This window comes from Notothenia rossii, assembly GCF_949606895.1.
Source record: "Notothenia rossii genome assembly, chromosome: 5".
Taxonomy (NCBI): domain Eukaryota; kingdom Metazoa; phylum Chordata; class Actinopteri; order Perciformes; family Nototheniidae; genus Notothenia; species Notothenia rossii.
This window is the reverse complement of record NC_136903.1, coordinates 71348110-71362806: the sequence shown is the minus strand read 5'-3', so window position 1 is coordinate 71362806 and position 14697 is coordinate 71348110. Positions and strand designations below refer to the sequence as shown.

The window sequence follows — 14697 nt, the reverse complement described above, 5'->3', positions numbered from 1 at the left end:
GTCCATATCTTTCTGTTTTGGTGGTCATGCCACAACCGTGCATGCATGCGTGAGTCTTACAGCCCGTCCACACACAGGCGTGAAAAAAATCTTGAAAAATCTTGATGCTGGGCGTGTCTGAAGCTTGGCAATTTTTTGCGAGCAACGCGACCAACAACCAATCACATGAATCTCCCGCCCCCGACATACAAAGCAATAGCAATGTTAAAACGAAGTAAACTGGATATAAACTCCCCAAACAGGCGAAAACCTACCAGTTTCACCCACTGTCTCTGCCACCTCCCTCCATGCCTGGTTCCTCCGGTTTGTATCCCGGTAAATAGTTCTGGTCGTAAAGAACCGGGTGATTTGCTACCGTAATTTCTCGTTTGGAATATTAGAAAATGAACTGCGGTCTGGCTCTCCCAGCTTGCACGCGGTTTGATTGGCTAGCGCTTGTACTGGCGGGATTTGCATAAACGGGATTTGATTGGCTGATGCCAGCTTCGAAAGCATTGGGAGCATCAAAAGTTGAACATTGCTCAACTTTTGATGCTCACGATGCTTGCAAAGCCATGCTCCGCTCCCCACAATGCAGTTCGGTGAAGATTAAAAATCTTCTACGTCACCCCATTCAAGTGAATGGGCGAAGCTTTGAAAGATTTTTTTCATGCCTGTGTGTGGACGTGCAGTTAGTGAGTGTCTGCATTTTTTTTGGGGGGGGGGGGCGCCAGCTAAAATCTTGTCTAGGGCAGCAAATTGGTCAAGGCCGGCCCAGCGTAGAGCGTTCACACAGGATCTGGTCATAATTTATGATGTCCTGTGAAGAACAGAAACACAAGCAGCCCGCTGGACTCAGATCTCTAGATACCTCATCACTCACTCATTACAAATCCGGACTGCGGCTGTTTGCTTTAATCGAGGCTACTTAGTTTTGCAGCGCCCTCACCGCCAGTAAATGGAAGTACTACAAAGAACCCTGTTAATTATGTGCAGTTATTTCACGACTTTTATTATATACACCTCGAAAAAATTACAGAGGTCCAGACATCAGTGACCTCAATGGTGGGTGGGTGGATACAGACAGACAGACAGACAGACAGACAGACAGACAGAAAGACAGACAGACAGACAGAAAGACAGACAGACAGACAGACGAGCCCTTAACTGCTGCTGAGAGCATGACCCATGATCATAGGGCGGAGAGATCAAGGCAACTGTGTGTGTGTGTGTGTGTGTGTGTGTGTGTGTGTGTGTGTGTGTGTGTGTGTGTGTGTGTGTTCCCTTCAACTGTGCGCTTGTTAGCTGCTCCCACCCAAAATGAAAGCACCAGACATGAGGCCCCCTGTAGTGAAACTCATTTGGAATAGTGCAGTTACAAGCAGCAGGGATGGAAGCATCACATCTTTAGATATTAACAAAGAAAGAATAGTGTTGCAAAATATAGAATCCTGTCAAAGATACATTGTTTTCCATATGGATTACTCACTGTAAGTACAGCATAATGCTTTTTGTTCGTCATCCCACAAATCTCACAGGCTTGTATTCACTATATCATCCTGTTTCTAAAGCTATCAGATAAAGAAATAAAGCCACAGAATGATAAAAATTGTCCATAAACATTTAAACTTTAATGGGCCTCATTAAAGCCAATAAACCAACAAATTATGGGCAAAACCTAAATGGTGAAATTGCTGGATTAATAATCAATAAATGTGTGTACTATAAGGAGAGTGAATGTATTTTTGTAATAACCCTAAGGGCATAAAATCGGGTATAAAAAGCTTGACTGGCGTTTCAGTGACTAGGTGATCTGATCTAAAAATTAAGTGTGCTTTTCAAATAGGTTGATGTGCACACGATACAATTGTAGAAGGTAAAGAAGGCTGATCTGCTGTTGTACAATTTGTATTAAAACAGAGATATGTTCCTAGAACAGCTGTCTTTGCTTTGTTGTAAGCTGTATTAAGCAGGTCAAGGTCGGGGTATTAACATGCACGGTTGGGGACCATTGCTTTTTTGTGCAAATGTTTTATTCGTTGGCACATTTACATACTTTGATCCAGACTGAAATACTGTTTCCTGAGGATGAATCTTAAAGATTTAGGTGGTAACCTTACACTCCCTCTAGTGCCGCAATGAGGTTAACAGGCTTTGAGTGATATGGATGGCTCCCCTGACTTTTCTTTAAGAACCACCAGCAGGTTGACATTTTTGGCTTTTATTGAAATGTCAAATACTGTCAATGACAAATTCTGGATGCTATACAGTAAGTGGTTTAGAAGAGATTGACATGGTGGCCAGGTGAACTTCAGATGTTCCTCTAGTGCCACCAGCAGCTCTACATTTCAATTTGTCAGATACTTTGGTTCATAACTCAATTCTCTACCTTAATTCAATAGATAAAATACTAAAGGAAAAACATCTGAGGCTGAGAAATAGGCTGAGGAAGAGCAGAAGTTATGTATGTGGAGATGCAGATATATAAACATCAGGTTACGAGACGATCAAGCAAATATGTATCTCAGGGACGGACAGCATGTGCCAACCAAAGCCGAGGCTAGACAGCCTTTCATTTGATTCAAGACTATGCCAAGTGAGTCTACTAATTTATTCATTCTGTTTGAGTGTGCACTCCACAACATGATTGCCCTTTATCTACTCCTTCATTGTCAAATAAGCCAAACCTCCTCTCTTCATATGAGACCACTCATCTATCTCTGTATGACTCATTTCCTCCAATGGGAACCACTCCTCCTTATTCACCCAACAGAGAGATTACAGGCCGGAAAAGATGAGCTGCAGCACAAAGCAGTGCTGAGATATGGACCTGCAGTCCACAGCAGACAGAGAAGCAAAGGATGACATTGTGCTCGTGAGCAGAAGTTTTGGTTAGGTACGTCCTAGGTTTTACACCAGACCTCACTACAGGGTTTATACAATCATATGGAAAACAGATAGAGATGATTAACATATATTAAAAAGCCAGAATAGTTTCGAAAGCCATACCAAAAGCCAGCACATTATCCTTGCTGCCATGTCCTTGCAGGAGCTGTCAAACCAACTGATTAACGATCCAGGAGGAAGAAACACACACAAAGGCAAGCAGGTACTTTGGGAATCAATTCATCACATTTGATTTGGTGTGACCCTGGCCTATGTGGTGGCTGGAGAGCAGCAGAATACAATCTCAGCACAAACGTATAACTATAGTATGGTACAAATACACACGCAATAGCCTCATCAGACAATGAGTCCACCGCAAGGAAATCAAAACCATTATTTGCACTGGGGCTTTATTGTTATGAGTGTGATTGAAGAGAGTCAGAACTAAGGTGAGTGTGTACACATTATAAGGATGCTGTTATCAGGAAGCGTTCCCTTTCTCTTTTACTTACATTTCTTTATTTACACTGGATGTAATTGACTGATCAGGCATTAGATTACAGCACAATAGGATGAAGGACATGCTTGGGGTGTCTGATGCTATGTTTAGACACACTAAGGATGCTTCATTATGAGTGGGGTCACTAGGCCATCCCTCTAAAGGCCTGCAGGTGCTGGTCGAACTGGTCAGCACTTTCTTTGGCGGTAAGAAGCTGCTTTTCACACCACTGAACCAGAGCCTGCTGCAACATCTTCACACGCGCAGCCTGGAGCCGTGCAATCTGAGGGACACACACAACATGCATGTCAATACATTTGGTTAGTTAATCAAAAACAAACAGGATGTTACATGAGGGAAAAGAGAATCCTGCTTGAAATATGGTATTTTACCTCCTCTTTAGCCACTCCTGATATGTGATCAAACTCCGTCTCTGCTGCTTTCTTCACCTCCTCCATCTGATGAACAGGCGGAGCAGTTATCATCATTACATACTTCATAGATATTATACTTGCATTAAACATCCTCTCATCAGCTTTCCTGCTTTATACGCTTCTACTGAATCACATCAGCAGAGCACTACTGACACCTGCTGGTCACATGAAAGAATGATCTAGCCTATTGCACAGTGTGGTATGGCAACACATTACTTTATTTCACTTTTTACTAAAGGTAATTCATATAAATATCATTATCTTCAGCTTTTATTGTGAAAAAGGGAGTTTTCTTCTTGATATGACAAATAATTGATCCATCATGAGCAGCAGTTTCCTGTTTGCCATTCCTTTTGAGAAGACCCGGATCTGAGAGCTCCCACAGATGACTTATTGTTCATTATTCAGGCAAAACTTCTTCAATATTTAAAAACCTATCTTGGTTGTGATGAGACAGTTGATGTTAAAGTACTCACAGCAGCCTTCTTTACAGGTTTGGCCTTCTCTGCGTTCCTTCTGGTGGTCTCTAACTCCACTAGTTTGCAAGTCCTCCTGTAGAGCATCTCCTGATTTTGACATTATAATCACATGCACACTATATTAGTAAATGGTGTCATTATGACATGTCATATTTCAATAGAAGGCCATGATTCAAGGTTTATAACATGAATATAAAACGACTTTAGAACTAGAAGACACACCTTTTCTGCCTCCTGGTAACGTGACTCCAGGTCCAGGCCCAGCCCAAGAGTACTCACGTTGTTCTCAGCGACACTTGTCACATTTTTCTGCCCAAACAGAAGCACATTTTAAGCAGTGAATTTGAAAAAGCAATGGGGCATTGCTGTGAGAATATATTCCTGTTGAAAAGGCCAAACAACTTACCTGTATAGAATCAAAGACTTCGGACAGCTTCACACAAACCCTGTCAGAAGAGAGTTTTGTTAAATGTTTTTCATATTCTTATTGTTACTTGTACACAATGAGAAGTATTTATTTTAAGTGTGTGTGATTTTGGCCTGCTACCAAAGCTTTTATTGTCTCACTTAGAGAAATCCAGTTTGTCAGGATCCTCTCCCTGTTCCACACAGAGACGCAGAGCAGTTGAGAAGTGCCCACATGCAACCGCTATTTCTACAAAATAAAACATGTAACACACACTTACATCAGACACATTTATTTTGCATTGATTTGTGGATGGACACTAACACACCCTCCTTTAGACTTCGGCTGTTGCATCTGAGCACAAATAAATCCTAAATAACACCAAATAATGAGAACCAAAGTTTGAATGAAGTTGTCTTACTTTGCTCAGTTTGCACCACATCCAAAAATCTCTGAAAGAAAAACAAAAGTAAAAAAACAACCATAGTGTGTTTGGTTGTTGTGTGAAAAAATAAAAAAGGAGGAGGACATATACAAACAAAAAACTAACTGGCTCACCTCAGCTGCAGTCTTGGCACAGCCCGTAAAAACAAGGTTATGATCACGTTCAGTTTGAAAGAACTCGTCCACATCCTGTGACATAGATATTATGGTGGTTTAAACTAAAATGCATGTGATTAGGCTGTACATTCTGATTGTATGAGTCTCAGTTGTGTACCTTATGGCCTTCTTTCCTCATCCGGTTGAAAATGTTTTTCCTTACTCTCTGTCTGCCTGGCGGCTACACACAAGAACACAACATATTTTAATACTAATACTGTTTAAAAAGAATAGAAAGTTTTGTGAAATCTTCCAAACATGAGTGGAAGTCTATAAGAACATCAGAATATATGTTTGTCCCATATTTCTCAAGCTTGATACACAGCATTGCAGACTCAATGAAACTCAGTCAGACAAGTATAACCCTGAAACGTCTAAGACACAAAATCTGACTTTTTTACAGTCTAGAGGCAATATTTCTCAGTGTGTACTTGTTATGACATTACATTTATGATACAGAGTTGTGATACATTGCTTCAATTTGTGCACTCTTTACTTTGATATTGTTATTATTTTTATATCATCCTGTTTCTCATGAAAATGGTTTGTGTCACGTGCAGCACCTGAGGAACAATTCTTTGTTAAAGTCTACAGTCGTACAAGAGGAGTTCTTTTTTGTTTAAATATCCCGCCTAAACAAAAGGTATCGAAATAATTCAATTTAATATGCTTTATTGGCATGAATCATTTTAACCTCTTGATTCCATTTGCAGGCACACCAAGTAGACTCAGAGTTTTGCGAGGACCTCACTTCCCCCTTTAGGTTCCTCCACAACATTTCATGCACTCATTTTGTGAGATTTCACCAGCCTGTTTAATTTTGTATCCCCCCCATTTGTTTATGTAGAGACAAAGTTCCACTATAGCTGCGTCTTACTTCTGGCACTCCCTTCTTTTAAGTCAAAAAATGTGTAGACTGTTACAATTATTTTCAAACACTATGATAAAGCAATGACGATTATATAAACGTGTTCAGCATCAGAGTATTAGACAGTTAGCTGGTAACTATCACCACTGATAGATATATGTTCGATATCACAGGGGAGCTGGTTTGAAACGTACAGCTGTTATTTGACATCCTGCACATAAATAAAACACTAGTTCTGGTGAAACTAGCCTTCAGTCCTCCATATACAAAGGGTTTTGTATTTATCACATGCTCTATACTCTCTTCTGCAACATTGTCGGTGAAAGTCTAACCTTTTATTATCTGCCTCTCTCGTAAAAGGGGATCACGTTGTACCCTTTTATAACATAACATAAAAGGGTACAACAAAAAACAGGCTGCTGTTTACTTGTGTCCACTCACATCTGAGCTGGTCAGGAAGATCTCCACAGCGTTATTTTTGCCGAGTATGCTGTGCGCGGCAATCTGCCGGACAAAAGTCTCCATGGCTTTACAGTACGCCCGCCACTCTCCTAAACCAAGGATACCTGCAGGAAAACAACATTTCCATCACACTCACTGTGTTACAGAAAAGACACAGAAACTGGAAATCTATTTGGTTTGTTTTCATTTGAAGTCTTACTTTTGACAAAAATAATTAGGTTGTACTCACCAAGCTGTTTTATAACCTTGGCAGATGCATTCACTTGAGCCTTAACTGGAAGAGGAGGGAACTTCAAGAGACAAAAAAAGTACAATGTTATTAATATCCAGTTTTTGTCAAAATAAGATTTATTTTCAAAGTTATTGTCAAAAAGAAAACATCCTGTCAGGGTACTGTTGCATTTTCTTCAAACAAAATCCAGTCAGACAACAACGTTTTTACTGAATGTTCTACAGTACTGGGGCCAGCTGACAGAATGGCAGACCTAAAAGCAGCTACCTCATAACAAAGGAAAGGATAATATGCTTAAGGAATCAAAAGGAGGAAGCATTAACAGTGAGTACATAAAGTTAACATTTAAGTGTGTGATGTTGTCAGTAAGAAAAGTGTGTTAATACATCATTCCCTTGTACTTGTTATCAACAAAGGCTCAGCTACAGTAAGTAGTTGTAGATTACATGAAGCAACACTCACACTTTAAAGAGGAAGTTTTCAACAGTTCTACAGAATCCACATCTTGCTTTGTCATTTCACTGACAAAGCACAAACTGGAGATGTTTCAGTTGCAATCTTCTTGTTATTATCAGAAATGTTTGCACAGATGGTAAAAATGACTGACTATGACTCCCTGTATCCCGGACACTTCCTCCTGAGAGAAAAGGTGCTGCTGCAGCCATTCAAAATCATCGTAGGTCCGGTCCACATGGTACACCCCGGTCCCAGACAGCTGGCACAGACCAGAGGAAACATGCAATTGTAACATTCTGTTCTTGCAATACCATAATTACATAACGTTTCATTTTGCTGAAACTTGAATCCAAAGCAACTGACATTTAATCTGAACAAAACTGGATTTCCCTGTTAATCCAGATGTATATCATATTGTAAACTTGTAAGTACATTCATCTTTTTCTCACCTTTTCAGATTCAATAAGGAAGGTAAATGTGTCCCCGTCTTTCACCATCTCTGTTACCTTGATGCTTTGAATGTCGACACTAAGAGTAGATGTCACTTCTTTCACTTCTTCCTGTAATTAAATAAATGTGGCTAGCAATTCTATTAATACAACAGCTGGAAGTAATTCTACATTGGTATGCAAGCTAAATATAAAGGGCGTAAAACCCTCACTCAGTCCACTCCACACTGTATATGTGAATGTTTCCATGGAGTAAAAGTCATATGACACATAGAGGTTGTCAAAAACAAAAATTTCAGGCATTCTTACCATCATTTTCCAGCTTGTAAGTTTGTTATTCCAGTCTGTTGTATCTGTTTTTAGAATGCTTGATTCTCCGTGTATCTGGATAAAAGTGCATTAAGTTGTAAAGATCTTTTGTCCTGTGCTGGCTTTAGTGTGCTCTCGCTCCAACTGCTGAGAATGCACAGGATATCCTCTGGGTCAAAGTGCACACTGGTCCTGTGTGAAATGGAGTAAAACAGTGCCAGATCTAAAGTGCTGGCACAGGGAAAAATATGAGTAAATGGTGTGTTAGTCAGTAACTTAGGACCTTAAACACACCCACACAGGAACAGTGGCACAACTATCCAATGAGTTCTCCCAACTGTCAACCTAACAAACCTGTAAACAACCACTCAACTTACAAGTTTTATTGTAAACAAACAGCTCCATTAGTCTATTTACCTGAAATTTGACATACTGAATAAAGGACACAGATACTGACGTAACAATTTAATAAGAAGACTTTGGTATCACTAAAAGACAACACATTAAAACAGTCATATAGAATACAGGATTAAAATATGGGAAATCTAGTAGTAAAAGCCTTCATTTTCATCATCATCCCCAAAATAAAAGTTGAAGCCAGGCCCTTCAAAACTGTATTGTTCATATGGACCATCCTCTTCCTCCACATCCTGAAGAAAGCTCCATTGGAAGTTTGATTCCTCCACAAAAGTACTATCATTGAAGTCATGGAAGAGGTCTTCAAAATTAAAGTGGAAGCTTGATTCATCTTCATCCTCAGGGTCAACAGAAGCCTCCTCTTTTAGGAAAGCCTCGTGGCCCACACGGTCATACAGCCTCCTCTTCTCCTTGTTGGAGAGCACCGTGTAGGCTAGGGGAGCAGAAGACAAAGATATCACTCTTTGGGTGATAAAGAGCTATGGAAATACTTCGAGTGTATTACCTAGCTGAAAGCAATACAGCATGATAAGGCTGTCCTGCAATCATTTTAGAAAGGTTATAATGTTCTTTTAAAACGTTAAAGAAATGAAAACAAAATGATGATACAATTTAATTGTCACTGTAGATGTGACGCTGATAAAAAGACATTTCATTACAATATGGCTCAGCAATATATTAATACACTTCACCAGCACCACAAACAAAGTCAAAAATAACAATTGAGTTGATTCTCATAAACCATAATTGTTTTTAAACTGAACCTATAACCTACGTGATGATTGGATTGATTGCAGCGCTGTTGTATTAACTGCATCAGAATTAGCTGAGTCTACTTAAAAAAAGGTACTAATTACTTAATATATATACACTATCTCTATAGCTGTTTTAAACGTGATGAAAAGCAATGCCATTAGTAAAATAAGAGTATATACAGAGATGGGCGAAGTACAGATCTTGAAGTACTTGAGTAAAAGTAGAAGTACCAGAGTGTAGAAATACTGTCTTACAAGTCTTGAACTTAAAATGTTACTCAAGTAAAAGTAGAAAAGTATTAGCATCAAAATAAACGTTAAGTACCAAAAGTAAAAGTACTCATTATGCAGATTGGTCCATTTCAGAATATTATATATGATATGTTTTGATTATAATTATCGATGCATTTAAGTGTTATCAAAGCTGGTATAGGTACAGCTAGTTTGAATGACTTTGTATACAGCAGGGTAGCTTGTGAATTTACTCCATGTGTAACTAAAGTCTTATTTAATTGTTGTTTATATTTCACATTATGAATCAAACATTTTGAAAGCAACTAAAGGTATTAAATACATTTAGTGGAGTAAAAGTACACGATGAATTATGGTGGGGTAGAAGTACAAAGTAGCATAACATGGAAATACTCAAGTAAAGTACAAGTACCTCAAAATAGTACTTCAGTAAATCTACTTAGTTACTTCCCACATCTGTATATATATATATAATATACATTTCATTGTAAAAGGCCAAGTGTGTTGCAGGCTTGTTTACCTTCAGCAATCTCTCTGAAAGTCTTCTCTGCGTCGGTACTCTTGTTCTTATCAGGGTGGTATTTTACAGCCAGATGGCGGAAAGCCTTCTTTATCTGTCTGTCAGTGGCTGTGGTCTCAACATTGAGAGTATCATAGTAATTTCTTCTAAACTCTGAGGCTTCAGATAAGCAGAGTAGCAGGACAAAAAAGGCTTGCATCAAGTGGAAAACACATTGCACTGCCATGCTGGGCGTCTGAGCACCAATGAGGAACTTCAACACACACACAAGTTACCTGGAAGTACAACGATATTGCGGTTCAACAGCTCATCTTCATGCATAATATATGCTACTGCTAGTCCACACGTCAGCAGCAACAGCTTTCAGTCGTGGATGCTACTCTGTCCAACCCGAGGCACGCAGAAAAGTTTACCTGCAGCTTTGAGAAGTTGTTCCGCCTATTTCAACCAAAAATAAGGCACATCGGTGGTTGGTGGTGAAAGTGTATCAAATAAATAAAGCCCCTTCCAAAGCTGTTTTTTTTTTAACTTAGCTCTGCTTCGCTTAGCAAGAGGAATGCCTAAGTGTTCTATAAAACAGCTACACCGTGTAATGATTTGATAGATTCAGTCAAAAGGAAAACAAAGTGAAAAACATACTTCAGTGCATTTGATCACTATCGTCACTAGAGGGCAGAACAACACTCATAAGAAACGGAGAAGAAGATGCCTGTCTTCTTCTTCGTCGGTAGCGTTCATGCATTAGGAAATGTGGTAAACAGCACCAAGGGCCTCGAAGAAATGTCCAATAATAAAAATAAGTAGCTTAATGCTTTTGTCAGTCGAGACAGCTGTATCATTATTTAGGGAATAGGAGCAGAACGTTTCTGCGTGGGAGTCCCTTGACTATTCTCTGGATCCGGCTTCTAGTTTCCATTTGGTAAGACACCATTAGCACTTAGCCAGTTAGCTAGACACCGCTCGCTAGCTAATACGATCTTAATATAGGTTACTGTTAAGGTATCTTAATCAGGTACACGATACGAGAGTGTGCCTTATTCATTGCCAGCTACCCTCAATTTAGCTAAGCATGATGTGAATCCATTTGTGTTATTTTTGCCAAAGTTGTGGCAACAACAACATCAACAACAGTGCTATTTATTATTTACCAGGTGTTCTCCAGTGCTAATATTTCCGCCCTAACCATATAAAGTTGAACCATAACAGATTAAATGATGGACATAGCAGGGTCATACACATCTAAATTATTCTATATTTGTGAAGATAACATCTAACTTTGGTTATATGATTTGTCTTGTAGATCATTGAATAGGAAATTGCAATACTTTAAAGAAAAAAAATGTAACTATTCCTGTATTGTTCACCTGTATTTTTTCATCTTTGGCAGGTCACGCCCACCCCCCTCACACACATGAGTGCTGTTTTCTCCTTGAGCTGGGCCAAGTGCCATGCCTGATCGGGACAGCTCCTACCTGTCAGGTGGCAGTGGGAGTGGGGGTAGTCTGGGTGAGGAAGGAGGACCTGGGTCTGCAGGGGGCTCAGCCGAGGGCAGAGGGGGCTCAGGAGGAGGTGGCAACGGCACTGGGAGCATGGGGGGAGGAGGAGCTCTCGGAAATGGTACCAGTTGTGGGAATGGTGGAGGTGGGGGGCAAGGCTCAGGACTGGCAATAGGAGGTGTCTGCAGGGACTTCATACGCAATGTCTGCAAGAGGGGAAAGCGCTGCCGCTTTAAACACCCAGACTTTAACGAAGTTCCAGATTTGGGAGTGCAAAAAAATGAATTCATTTTCTGTCATGACCACCAGAACAAGGAGTGTATGCGCTCCAACTGCCGCTTTGTCCACGGATCTAAAGAGGATGAGGACTATTACAAGAAAACAGGAGAGCTACCCCTCAGACTAAGAGGGAAAGTTGCAGCACGACTAGGCCTGTCCCCCATCGATCTCCCCCATAGCCGTGGGGAAGTCCCTATCTGCAGAGACTTTCTAAAGGGAGAGTGCCAGAGGAGCAATAAGTGTAAATTTCGTCATGTCCAAAAAGACTTTGAATATGAGCCATCAAGGGTTGGAGTGGGTGGTGTGATAGGGCCAGGGCCCACTGGAATGGTGAATGCTGGGGGAGGGATAGGTGTTGGAGCAGGAGGTCCCTGTGGAGGAATGCAAGGACTTGTGGGAGGTGGAAGTGGAAGTAACATGATGGGGATGGGCTGCCCCATCCTGGGCGGTTGCAGAGATCCCGGTATCACAGGAGTTGGGGGGGTAGGTGTAGGTGGGATGAGCACTTGTCTGTCCATGAATTCTACAGGTCAACGACGGTATGAAAGGAGCTCAGTGTATGACCCTCTGCTTGAAAGTGGGCTGTTTGATGCAAGCTCTCTGGAGGCCTCTATGGACCACACTGCTCTACAGTTGAAGAGGCGACGGTTGGAGGGGCTGCGCCTGGCAGATGTGACTGGAGGTGTGCACTACGAGCTGGGACTTCATGCCACCTTGCCACCCCGTCCTCTGGAGTTCAGGTTCCTGGAGGAAGATAACTGCCTGCTGAGGAAAAGAGTGGAAGAGTTGAAGAAGCAGGTTAGAATAACACATGGTCAAATAAAAAGAAAGACAATTTGGAACTTAAACAAAAGAAAATAGACCTATGAGAAATCCAGGTTTGAAAATATTCACACATATATATATATATATATATATATATATATATATAGATTTATTGAGCATTATTTATTTATTTTAAACCATCAATACCAGATACACAGCCACATTTGACAGTATACCACATTGCAATACAATGTGTTAACAAAGTCAAAGTCGTAACAGATAATCACATTTTATTAGCTCAACAGAGGTAGAATTTATTGTGGGCTATTGTATCGGATCCATCTTATTGTTTGCTTCATGTACTGAATGATTGTAATATATACTGTACACTGGGTTATGTAAAAAGGAGTATATTAAATAAGGTTGTATAGTGTTTGTGTCATTTTGAGTCACACAAGGACTGACTTCATTTATATCTCGTTACCAAATTATAGGCAATGTACCGTTACTGTGAAGGCTGTGTAGTGGAAGCAAATCATTGTCATCTAAACCAGGACTTCTTATCTAATGTCACAACCATATATGAAGAAACATTAGTGGTTTGTCAACATAAACTATTTTGGTTAACGATTCATCGTTCTAATAATCTTTTGAATTGCACCTGAAATGTTAGATATTCAGGGTCCTATGTTTAACTGTTGATCAATGTAAGAGTTTTAGCCGTTTCTAAAACTGGGTTTTAAACTTGGTGAACAAACTTAATGTAAAGAAAAAATTTCTCTGCAAATGTTTAGACCTAAAGCAGTTATAATAATTAATCAAAAGTCAACTTTTATAAGAACCTTTTTTCTGCTGCAAAGCCAGAATTCCTTACAGTGGACTTTCATGGAGCCTTGTACTTTTTTCTAATCCATGTCTTGTGTGTTTCTCAGGTTTCAAATCTAATTGCCACAAATGAGGTTCTTCTGGATCAGAACGCCCAGTTCCGCAGCCAGGGCAAGGTGATGACGATGTCCTCCACTCCTGTGCCCACTGAGCAGAGTCTGGTTCCCCCTTTGGGTGCAATAGGTTCCTACAATCATAGCATTGCCCAGACTCACACCACCCTGAGCAGCGCTGGATTGCAACCTCGGCCTGTCACCCAGCAAGATATGGTAGTTTCTTCCGGCGCCCCTTCAGCGCCCCCTACTAGCGCCCAACCTTCAGTCCCTCTGCCTCACCTCAACCCTGAGATCACCCCCCTGTCAGCCGCTCTTGTACAGACCATTGCCCAAGGGATGGCGCCACCTGTTTCTATGGCCCCGGTGACTGTATCTGTGGCATCAGTGGCAGTGTCCATGACGCAGCCGATGCCTGGTATCACCATGAGTCACGCCACCACGCCAATGGTGTCGTACCCTATTGTGAGTCAAAGCATGAGGATCACCACTCTCCCACACTGATAAAGTGCAGGGCTGTAGAACCCACACATCAGACTCTAGCATTCTTAAAGGTGGGGCAGGTAATTTTGGAGAAACCAGCTCGAGTGCGTTAGAATTTGAAAATACACAACCGGAAAAAATTGTCTTTGTAATGTTGCCATAAAACTGGCCGGGCTGGCTAAAATGATTGGTCGTGCTTTTTACAGTACTACGGCTTCCACAGATGACATTTTTTTATGGATTTTTTGTCAAAGCACTTAAGATATTCATTGCTATCAGGATGTTAAGAGCATTACATGTATTATAACAAAAAGTGTATCTCGAGCCGGTTTCTCAAACGTACCTACCCCACCTTTAACTGTGATTTTTTAACAAAGATTGTTTCAATGCTTTCTGAGACTCAACTAAAGACAGAACAGTGAAAATGGTCAGATAATTGACAATTGCAATGCTCCACCAGAGGGCAGGATAAAGACACCCAGTTTTATGGCAACATTACCAAGACAATTTTCCTTCAGACTGACCGACCTGTTAACAGTTTGTGTACCAAATGTACCAATTACCATTTCTTCAATACTGCTGTGCTGTCATTTTGAAGACGATATGCTTGTGTATCTGGTGAAAACCAACTATGGTATATTTAAAAAAAAAAGAAGGAAAATAATAACAGCCTATCAATGAATCTTGTGTTATCTGTCACTTTGTTTACAGCTGCCTTACTTTGATATGCTCT

The 14697-nt window shown here is 40.5% G+C and overlaps 3 protein-coding genes across 7 annotated transcripts; 1 reads left to right on the top strand and 2 right to left on the bottom strand.

The window, feature by feature from the left end:
- Positions 1-3258: 3258 nt before the first annotated feature.
- Positions 3259-11487, bottom strand: LOC307040032 (sorting nexin-6). Of its 5 annotated transcripts, none has more exons than XM_079682534.1 (15): positions 11368-11487; positions 8060-8290; positions 7751-7861; positions 7453-7560; positions 6843-6903; positions 6593-6717; positions 5402-5464; positions 5242-5316; positions 5105-5135; positions 4845-4932; positions 4684-4723; positions 4500-4586; positions 4275-4364; positions 3757-3822; positions 3259-3647 (listed from the first exon to the last, which is right to left on the bottom strand). In XM_079682534.1, the coding sequence occupies exons 2-15, from the start codon at positions 8063-8065 to the stop codon at positions 3510-3512; spliced, it is 1089 nt and encodes a 362-aa protein (XP_079538660.1). In that variant the 5' UTR covers positions 8066-8290; positions 11368-11487; the 3' UTR covers positions 3259-3509. The 5 variants fall into 5 exon arrangements, with proteins under 5 accessions (XP_079538660.1, XP_079538662.1, XP_079538661.1 ...); XM_079682536.1 differs by lacking the exon at positions 11368-11487 and adding an exon at positions 10279-10612 and having other exon boundaries at positions 7751-7829; XM_079682535.1 differs by lacking the exon at positions 11368-11487 and adding an exon at positions 10279-10611 and having other exon boundaries at positions 7751-7881.
- LOC307040033 (dnaJ homolog subfamily B member 9-like) lies at positions 8512-10285 on the bottom strand. The gene is made up of 2 exons (XM_079682537.1): positions 10004-10285; positions 8512-8909 (listed from the first exon to the last, which is right to left on the bottom strand). Exons 1-2 carry the CDS (start codon positions 10227-10229, stop codon positions 8605-8607), a joined length of 531 nt encoding a protein of 176 aa, XP_079538663.1. The 5' UTR covers positions 10230-10285; the 3' UTR covers positions 8512-8604.
- Positions 10736-14646, top strand: zc3h10 (zinc finger CCCH-type containing 10). Its single transcript, XM_079682531.1, has 3 exons — positions 10736-10922; positions 11391-12576; positions 13476-14646. The coding sequence occupies exons 2-3, from the start codon at positions 11452-11454 to the stop codon at positions 13983-13985; spliced, it is 1635 nt and encodes a 544-aa protein (XP_079538657.1). The 5' UTR covers positions 10736-10922; positions 11391-11451; the 3' UTR covers positions 13986-14646.
- The last annotated feature ends 51 nt before the right edge of the window (positions 14647-14697 follow it).